At 26.1% G+C, this 10,728-nt stretch overlaps 1 protein-coding gene across 3 annotated transcripts; it reads right to left on the minus strand.

The window, feature by feature from the left end:
• Nucleotides 1–288: 288 nt before the first annotated feature.
• Nucleotides 289–10,431, minus strand: LOC130670795 (fasciculation and elongation protein zeta-2). Of its 3 annotated transcripts, none has more exons than XM_057474326.1 (8): nt 9,989–10,417; nt 9,637–9,895; nt 7,102–7,227; nt 5,964–6,123; nt 4,513–4,621; nt 4,113–4,442; nt 2,700–2,765; nt 289–2,619 (listed from the first exon to the last, which is right to left on the minus strand). In XM_057474326.1, the coding sequence occupies exons 1-8, from the start codon at nt 10,092–10,094 to the stop codon at nt 2,603–2,605; spliced, it is 1,173 nt and encodes a 390-aa protein (XP_057330309.1). In that variant the 5' UTR covers nt 10,095–10,417; the 3' UTR covers nt 289–2,602. The 3 variants fall into 3 exon arrangements, with proteins under 3 accessions (XP_057330309.1, XP_057330308.1, XP_057330310.1); XM_057474325.1 differs by having other exon boundaries at nt 9,637–9,898; nt 9,989–10,411; XM_057474327.1 differs by lacking the exon at nt 7,102–7,227 and having other exon boundaries at nt 9,637–9,898; nt 9,989–10,431.
• Nucleotides 10,432–10,728: the final 297 nt, after the last annotated feature.

Here is a 10,728-nt window from a genome sequence, read left to right on the forward strand (position 1 = left end):
TATTAAATCAATTTATCAAAATTTAAAACTGAAACTTCGAAATTCAAATTTTTGAAAAATTACGACAGTTAGAAATTTCAAATTCTATGGTGGCGATGTGGCAGATTCTACTTATTGATGGCCCAAAATGTTAAAGTATGATTTTTTGGGCATATATATATGTATATGTCCCATATAAATTTTATATTTATCAAAACTAACTCTAGGTACTGGACAGATGTCTTTTTGACAGGGACGCGATATGATGACGGATTTAAATGATGATGGAAATAAATAAAAAATACAAAAAATTTTTCTTTAATGATTTTTATTTATTCAAAATGGCAGAGCGTGATGATAAATGAGACTTGACATTCCGAAATGTTGTAAGCGCTAATAATTTTTTAGTACGATCAAAATTCACTAAATATTCAAATTAAATAAAGAATATCATTAGTAATGGTAATTATATATAATAATAAAATTTTTAATTATTGCAATTTAATATCAGTCTCAAAAAATTTTTAAAACATTACAAAACCACCAAATTGATATTCTTTGTTATATTTTAAGGCTTACACTTATAAATTATAATGAAATAAATTTTCAAAAAAATGAAACTTAATAAAATTTTGAATGTCAGGTTTCATATATTTTTTATAATGTTACAGCGCAATTAAACAATATTTATTGTTTATCATCATAATTATTTTTTTTTTAACACACTGATATATAATTACAGGGCCGGACAAAGTGGGTTACTTTCTGCAAAATAGGGAACTCCAAAATTTTTTTCTCAATCAACGTATCTTTTAAAACCGTGTAAAGTCCAAAACTTATTGTTTAGAAATACCGTCCCAAACAGCTTTTAAGTCTGAATGACAGCTTCACGACGTCGTTTTGAAGGCGTCCTCAAGAAGTTTTATAATTACTTCTTAAAGGTGCCATTTTTAAGAACTCTTAATTAAGAGTTTTTGAAGTCTCCATTAATAAGACGTCAGTTTTGTGACGTTTAAATCTATTCTTTTTTAACTTCTTTGAAGTCAAAATTAGGAGCTCCTTAAGACGTCATGGTAAATTTATACTGGTCTTATTTGCGAAGTCAAAATAAAGAACTCTTTTTAAAGACGTCTTACTGAGTTCGCTAGGTGGCTCATTCGAAATCTTGAGAACTTCTTAAAGACTTCTTCAAGATGTTGATAAGATGCCCGATGAAAAAAGATTTTATACAATTATATATAGACTTTATATAATTGGATAGAAAAAATGGCCCGATCCAATTGTATACAATTTGTATAGAAATTGTATACAATTCTATACAATTCTATATAATTATATGCAATTTTATACAAATTGTATACAATTCTATATATTACAATTATATAGAATTGTATATAATTTGTATAAAATTGTATATAATTATATAGACTTGCATACAATTTGTATTGAATTTTATACAATTTCTATACAGTTGTATACAATTGGATCGGGCCATTTTTTGTATATAATTTTATACAATTGTATAAAATCTTGTTTTATCGGGCGTCCAAATCATAAATAGAAACTCATTTAGAACTCATCAAGGCGGCATTTTGCTATCTGGGGATGTTTGAAATAAAAATTTTTTTTCCCATAGGAATAAAAAATTTCCCTCATTTTTTTTTAAATTAACAAAAGAATAAAATATTCAGCCCAATGAAGATAAAAATTTTCTCAGCGTCTCCATTTTGCCCGACCCTTTTCGAGACACTAAAGCTAATATAAACTTAACTACTGTATAATATCAGCTGTGTTTTTTTATATTGATCACACGTATCTTTACCACAAAGCGTATGAAAAAAAAATGGTTATTTTGTTTATTTATAATTATGACATAACGTAATTTAATAAATATTTACATTTAATTCGAATTCAATTGTATATAAAAAACAAAATATATATATGTATATATTTTTTAAAAATAATAGTTTGATTATATATAAACAAAAACTGAATATATAAATAATACTTATATGTAATCATTTTTTTTTTTTAATATAAGTGCGTATTGCAATATTTTTGTCACATTTATTATTCGATTATTTTTTTAATAATAATAATTATTATCATGCATACAAATAATTTTAACGTTTGAAATATAAAAATTACTAATTTTTTTTTTTTAAATAATTAAAAAAAAAAGCAGTATAATACATTTTTTTAAAGCGTAAACGAAAGACTAGAAAAGAGCATCGTGTGGCAAACTTAGAGAATATTTTTGAGCTGATATTCTCACAAAGTTTTTTTTCATTTTTTTTTTAAATTTAAAAAAATATTTTCTATACTAATAATAATAATACTCACGCAATAATAATAATTTTGACTCGAAATGAACGATAAAAAAAACTGTGTGAGAATATTATTATGTATCTTAAAAATAAATAATTTATAATGATAATACATAGCGGAACAAAGCAAATATATATAAATATATATGTTGGTTTGATAAATTGTAAATGCAGTACAACAATGGTTGCAAGCACAAAATGGCAAGAAGTTTTATATTTAATCCATTTTTTAATAATTATTTATTATCGTATTTTTTTCAATCATTTTTTTTTAATTAAACCAACCAATGGCCCCATTAAGTTGGACACAAAACTGTAATAATAAATGATTAATTAATTAATTTAAATTAATAATAAGTATTTTTGAATAATTTGAATTTGAGAAATAATTACCTTTCAAAATGTAGTCAGTTAATAATGTAGGGACTGTTGGACTGTCTTCATTAATGGCTTTCAGTACTAGAAACATAAATAATTATTTAGTTATTGAAGAAATAGTGTACGAGTTTTTACTTAGAAGTTTGAAATATAAATTTTTCGACTTCATTTTAGCTGTCAGAGTTACAAGTTGATTTTACTCTCGTGAAATTGATCAGTGAAAAATATTACCAGTGATTCAATCCGTGTGCATTTCACTGATTAATGTCAAGAGAGTAGACTTCAAATTAATTATAATTATAAGTCATTATAATTAATCGAAATAAGTAGACAGATTAAGGCTATTCTTAGAAAGTGCGCGCGCTATTTAAAAATTTTCAATAACTCAATTGTAATGACTGTATCAAAATTTTGATAATTGATTAAAAAATAGTTGAAGCATTAATTGAAAAGAAAAGCAACGCAGTTACACGGAGAAAAATGTTGGCTCGAAACCTACCAATTTTTGTTATGCTGTCGACCAAACTTGAAACAGGAATTGAAGCATCCAAAAAATTATTATGCCCATACGATAAATTATTACGCTGTAACACAATACTTACTACTCGCAAGAAACTTATCGATAAGCTTTAATAATAATTACTTTCATACATTATTTTAATTATGATGCGGCATAATAATTTTTTATAAGAACATACTAACTTGTTGGATGCTTTACTTCCTGTTTCAAGTTTGGTCGGCAGCATAATAAAAATTGGTAAGTTTCGAGCCAATATTTTTCTTCATACAATTTCGTCAAGACTTTAAAAAAAATAATTTACAAAAATCTTCTTGTCAATTTTATAATTATAACTTAAAATTTTTTAGGCTAAAATTTATTTACCAAAGTTCGTTTAACTCCTAATTGATAATAACTGTGAGTAATTTTTTTAAAATTCTATATCTCAGCGGAATTGTAACTGCGTTTTACTTTTTTCAATCAATGCCTAATTTTTTTTTCATTAATTATTAAAATTTTGATACTGTTATGACAGTTCAAAGTCATTGAATATTTCAAAAAAGTGGGGGGGGGGCACTGCCTGAGAATGTCCTGAATTTATAAATACAATTCTCCCGATTCGACTGTCTCGAGACAATTAAAGTGCAGGTAATTATAAAAAATATAGTCTGGCGACGGATAAAACACGACTTCAGACTTCGTTTGATGGCAGCCCTTGCCTTCGGTTCGGGCAATCAACCTTACCCTCATCTGAAATCGTTTTCTTCCGTGTCTTGCCGCAAGATACAATTAGTCTGATTATAATTGTAAGTAATAAAATTTTTTATGAACCCTAGCTCATAAAATGTCTGCTAAAGTAAATGACCAATTACTTGATTTCTATATCATTGTGGTTCTTAATGATTATGATTAATTAATAAAATAATTACTTTTAATTAAAACCTGGAGCGCTTGATTATTTGGGGGCCCATTGTCTGTATGATATGGTATGACGGTAGTAAGATACTTAGATTCCTGTAATGATCTATGCTGTGGTAAGGGACTGGTGCCATTGCCCCGTTTTTTAGTAACATGATGTTGTCTACGTCGATTTTGTACAGCGAGTAATAAAGATATGAATTGATTCTTCAATTCTTTTTCGAATTCTAATTCATCGCGCAATGCCAATTCGGCAATTAATGTTTCGCTCAATGCACCGACAAGTGCTTCCATTTCACCCAACAATCCAATCAATTCATTCGATGACAATTGTTTCAGTTCTATAAAATCAATTTAAATTATTTATTATTAGTTCAATTTTTTTTCTTCTTCTATGATCAATATACAAACTTTTTTCATAAAGTGGTGAGCCGAGTACTTCGCGACTACGTTCCAATACTTCATCAGTATCTAACATCGATCCGTCAGTATCGGGTGACCTTTCCATTGATGGGCTTTCCTATTTATTTATTTATTATTATATATTAACAATAACAATTACTAAGGACTTAATTGATAGCACTTCCCTGTAAAAAAGGTCTTGTAAATTCTGATAAAAAATTGAAAAATTTTTATCACAACCAATAAGATTCGAAAACGTTTATGAGGTGTGAAAAACTTTCTCATAGACATTTTTTATGAGACTTTATAAGTTACAGATATCAATATTTTTGTATGAGGCATTGCATTGTACATGTCTATGAGAATAAATAAGATTTCTTAAACTATGAGATTCTGTGTGAAATGTTGTAACTATCAATCTAATAAATTTCACCTAAAATTTCATTCGTTATCGCGATTTTTAAAATCACAAAATACTTAATTATCCCAAACTTATAATTACTCATAGCCGTTAAATTCTATTCTTCAATTCTTATAAATTCTGAATATACTTATAAGTTTTTCTCTTAAAAAATTAGTTTGACACTCTAGTGTAAAAAAAATTTTCGTTCATTATGAATTTAGATCTTAATTTCATGACGAAACTCAGAACGTGACACAAATATGACTTTCATCATGAATTTACTCCAACTTGTCGTCTAGTAAATCAGTACCAATTATAAAATTAATATATTACGTCTTTGAATTGGACTTAAGATGACTTCGATAGAAACTTGACTCAATTTTTACTGAATTAAAATTTTTGTCAAATTTATCGATTCAGAAATTACCAATAAATTTCTTCTATCAAGTACTTGATTTACGTAAATCAGTTTCGACTGTAAAATTAAATTAGAGAATGAACTTCGGATCACTTGGATTTTAAATTTTACTGTCATAATTTTGACGTGATTAAAGTTCTTGATACAAATTCATGATGAAAGTCATATTTGTGTCACGATCTGAGTTTCGACATGAAATTTATATTTAAATTCATTATGAACAATAATTTTTTTACACGGGCTATCGCTATGAGAAAATAGTTGTATAAGAATTTTTATTCACCTGAAGATTGGAACGTTTTTCGCGGAACTAAAATAAGAAAAAAGAAATTAAAAGTAAAAAATCTACTGGATCTAGATTTCGAAAATGTTTCACACGTCGCCCGAAAATGACAGACCGGCCCCATCTACCCCTTAAGTCGCCTTTAGACACAAATTTCATGAATTATTTTCATTTTCGTTGCGTGAAAAAACTTCCAATCTTCAGGTACATGAATTTTCGAGGTTTTTCGCGGATAAATGCAGATTATTTTCTCATGGCTCATTTTTTAAATGAGAATCTATAAGGCCTTTTGCACAGGGTTACAATATAATTGTATGATAAAAAAATAATAATAAAAAGTAATTGTTGTAAATTACCTGCATGATATCATCAATTTCACGTAACACTTCTTCAGCTGTTTTTAATGGCTCTTCAGGACTATGTGTTGCGTCTGTACTACTTGATAATATTAATGCATGCATATCTAAATCAGTCGCAACAGCTTCGTCTTCGCTACTTAAATCTTCTAATTCAGGTCTAAAAAAATATTTATTTTTATTGCTCATTTTTATTATCAAATTATTAAAATTGCGGGCGTAATATTTTTATATAAAATTTAAATATATGATATTTTATTCTTATAAATTTTTATTTGTTGTCTAATTAATTCAAGAAAAATGTAAATTTGAATAAAGTGATTTATTTGAAAAAAAAAAAAAAAACAAGATTATTTTTAAAAATTTTGTGTTATTTTAAAAAAAATGTATTCTTAAAATTTCTGATACTTGTACTTTTTTATTTAAAGGCGTTAGAATATATAAATATGAGTTTTTATAAAATTGCAATTATAAATTAGCGGTGACTGAATTGAAAGTTTTTTAATAATGAAAATGTCGGTGCACTGGTGGCTTCATGAGTGACTTAATTATAATGTTTTTTTAAAAATTTTGTGAGTGACTCAGGCGGGAAATCAAGCGTTTAAGTTAAAAAAATATAAATTATGAAAAATAACATGAAAATAAAAATTTTTTAGTTTGTTGATATTAAAGATTTTTAAATTAAATTTAAATCATAAATCTGATATTCATGAAAGCCAGCGGCAAGATATTTAAATTTTATCGGTTTAATTTTCACACCAGTTGAAAAAATGTCGTTTTAAAAAAACGCATTTAAAGTTCAAGGATTTATAGTTTGCAGAACGGGGACACTAAAAGTTATTATAGTCTGCTGAAAATATTTTAATTATACAACAAAAATTAATGAGTCATAAATAATTTGAAAAATAAAAAATCACTCACTGATTATTTAAATAAAAAAGTAAATCAATAAAAATTTTTAAAAATTATATCGATGACATAACGACCCTCGGTTTTATCAATTGACTTTTATAAAAATAAATTAAGATGTCAAATTTTTGTTATTATTTTTTATAAAGTTGTTACGATTGGTTGTTATGTCATCGATCTTCTTCAATATATATGTAATAAAATAAAATAAATGAAATAAAATAATTACTTTTCCATTGATTCAACTGATGGCTCATTAAGATTAAGAGACGGCATATGCATTTTTCTAGCATATGATTTACTCCAATCAATTGGTAAAATACTTCCAAATGTACCAGTAATTGTCCACCACATCCTTAAATTTAAAAAAAAATTATTATCATTTATCATAATTATTTATTTTAAATAATAAATTCATTTTTTTTTTACTAATTGAAATTATTTATATAAAATAAAAAATAGTAAACTGTAAATTTGTGTTTTCATTTTTACTAAAAAACACCTCCACGTTTTACTCCGATTCAGAGTGCAATTTATTATTTAAAAAGTTCAATTTTTTCCTGATCCTATAGATGATCTCAAAGTTAGCAGACAATTAAAAATTTTCGGATCCTTTTTTCAACACATCAATTGCAAATAAAAAAAAACTAAAAATATGCACATGTAGAAAATTAACGAAGCTATAGGTGCAATTTTTCAAATTTGTCTTTTTTTTACAATTTGTCATTTTAAAAAAAAATTCAAAAATTATTAGACGGCGGCCAACTTTAGTATCATATCCTATAGTTAGTAGACAATTAATAATTTTCGGGTTTTCTTTTCAACAAATCAATTGCAAAAAAAATAAAACTAAAAAAATGCACAAGTAGAAAATTTAAAAAGACTATAGATGCATTTTTTTTAATATTTTTTTTTTTATGGTTTATCGTCTAAAAAAAAATTCAAAAATTATTAGACGTCTGCTAACTTCAGTATCATATCCTATAGTTAGTAGACAATTAGAAATTTTCGAATCCTTTTTTCAACAAATCAATTGCAAAAAAAAATAAAACTAAAAAAATGCACACGTAGAAAATTAAAAAGTCTATAGATGCATTTTTTTTTTATAATTTATCGCTTCGAAAAAAAATCCAAAAATTATAAGACGTCGGCTAACTTTAGTATCATATAGTTTATTAAATTTTCTACATGTGCATTTTTTTGAAAATATATTTTTTAAATGATTTATCTATTTAAAAAAATTTATTTAAATTTAAAATGTCTGCTAACTTTACTGTCATATCATTTTTTTAATTAAATAAAATTAAGGTAATAAATAAAACGAAATAAAAAAAGATGTATTTGATAATGAGCGAAATGAGTAAATAATTAAAATATCTAATAAGAGTAAGATGCTGCAGAGTTTAAATATGAGATGGTTTTGTTTAATGAATTGAGGTCAATCTCGCGCATTTCTCGCATTAAAACTAAAGTCACGTGATCATTCATCTCAACTACAAAATAAGCAGGAAACCGTGACGCGTGTCTCGCTAACGGCTACCATGCAATAATAATAAGAAAAAATAATAATAATACGACAGTTAATGACAGAGAAGAGGAGCCAAAGCGCAAATTATCGTACGGAAATGCATCAATAAAATTATCATTCCCTCTACTAAATGCACTTTCATTTTACTTATTATTTTTACTTGTAAAATTACTGTAATTACTGTAATTACATTTCCATGCCCTACATTATTAATTATGTGATTTATTAATTTACATATTTATTTATAACTCTATTCTATTGTTTACTCTCAATAAAATTATTTTAACGTTAAGTAAAAACAATTAAAATTAATCGTAATGCAAAATTAATTAAAAAATTGATAAGTAAAAATAATAATCATATTTATTGCTCTTAATCCAGAGAAAAATATAATAATAAATAATAAAACATTAATCTATTAAATTGAAAGCTTTGATACGCGCACGCGCGTTAATATTGACGTTATACAGCAACGAATACGCTGGGACTTTAGTATTCTTACGCTATACCTTTTATATATATATATACATATAAGTACATATAAATACACAACAAATACATGAGCATATGTTTAAATTATGCAATTGAAAATAATACCATTAATTTTATTACAACTTATGCAATAAAAAAAATTATTTTATCTTATCGATAGTTGTAATAATTTAAAAATTCAAATAAAGTGTAACTTATTTTTGTTCTGCTTCATTCTTTAAATGATTCATTTTTATCATGACCCCAAGTCATCTCGAATTAAATGATTACGTACTCCTTTGTATCATGTTTCAAAAATTTAATCTGTATTAATTTTAAATATTTATATCCTTCATTTTATTTAAAATAACAAAATTTTTCTACTGAAAAATAATTTATAATTAATGAGCAAAAAAAAGTAACGAGAATTTATTTTCTTTTTTTTTTTTAATGGTTTGCAGTTGCAGGTGTAATTTCGTGCTCGACGAAGCTTTACTTTAACCATCATCGTATGGATGACGGGAGTCTGTATGCGTATATATGTATATATATGTATATATGTATGTATAGAAGGACCGGAGGGCCGAGTGCGAAAAATACCTGCTCTAAAACACGTTTCGGTTCAATGATTTAAAAACAGCCTATACATTTTTTTTACGACCCTCCCCTCATTCATTTAATGCCCGCCTTTATTAAAACGTTAAAAAAAAAAGTTAAAAGTAAAATCTGGAGATATTTAAATGCAGATGCTGATAATAAACTTACTGGCATTCGTTCATTATCTCTTCTTGTGTCCTTACTTGGACTGGAGCAAGAGTTTCAACATCAGTAGCATAATCTCGAAAGCAAGATGTTATTTTCTCATCAAATGTATTTACAAGATCCTCGAGACTCCCACTAAACGGACTGAAAGTACCTTCTTGCAATATATCTGTCGTTGTTGTTGTTGTTGTTTCATGTGTCGGCTCATTTGCGTTGCAATTTTCACCGTAATTAATATCCATACTAGCGTCAAGCAACTGTTCTACTTAAAAATTCAATTAAAAATAAAATTAGTCGATTGAATTCATGAAAAATTTATGAGCTCCGAATAAATCGATAATAATATTAAATGCACCTGTTAATAAATTCATATTTTTTAATGTCGCTGTATCTTCTTCTTCAAAACGTGCAAGAGGTGCTTCGAATTTAAGCTCTGATATTTTACCCGCCATGTCCCTCATTATTGACTTATTTTCGAGGCTCGTTTCCTGGTTTTCTTTATTTAGTTTTATTATTATTATTATTACTTCTTTTTTTATAGAATCACACCCCCGATTCGTACGAAAGACAAAGCGCGAACTCCAATTTTATTTATAGATTTTGAAAAAAAAATTTTATTTAAACATTATTAGTTTTTTTAAGGGATAATATTTTTTATAGAATTCACTTATTAATTTTTTTTAATTTAATTTTATGTATTTTAAAATAAAATTTTTTTATTAGGGACAAGTATTCACGGTGAAATTCTCACAACGACTGGTTCTGGTTGTAAAAAGTGGGGATTCAACTAAACTCAGAATGACTCAGAAGGGGGATACTCGATTACACCCAAACTTGTCTATATATATATGGATATATATATGTTAAATATTGGTGGGGAACATCAGACCTTTTGGAGCCAGTTCTCAAATATATAAACTTGCAAATCCATAAAAGAAATTTTTCCTATATTTTACAAATGACAATTTGAAAAATCATATTTTTATATATTTAATTATTATATTTACTATCAACTATTATTTGTTATAAAAAATGAGTGGAATTCAATAAAACGAATATTCAAAATTTAATTATTTAATTTGAGCCCGGGTATTT

Source organism: Microplitis mediator, chromosome 7 (assembly GCF_029852145.1).
Source record: "Microplitis mediator isolate UGA2020A chromosome 7, iyMicMedi2.1, whole genome shotgun sequence".
Classification (NCBI taxonomy): domain Eukaryota; kingdom Metazoa; phylum Arthropoda; class Insecta; order Hymenoptera; family Braconidae; genus Microplitis; species Microplitis mediator.

What these genes read in the sequence shown, in the direction of transcription:
- LOC130670795 (XM_057474325.1), bottom strand. Translation starts at nt 10,094, where the DNA reads ATGAGGGACATGGCGGGTAAAATATCAGAGCTTAAATTCGAAGCACCT. An exon ending in TCAGTTGAATCAATGGAAAA is followed by an intron (nt 6,124 to 7,101) that starts GTAATTATTTTA and finishes ATATTTTTTTAG; the next exon opens with ACCTGAATTAGAAGATTTAA. An exon ending in AAATTGATGATATCATGCAG is followed by an intron (nt 4,622 to 5,963) that starts GTAATTTACAAC and finishes ATAAATAAATAG; the next exon opens with GAAAGCCCATCAATGGAAAG.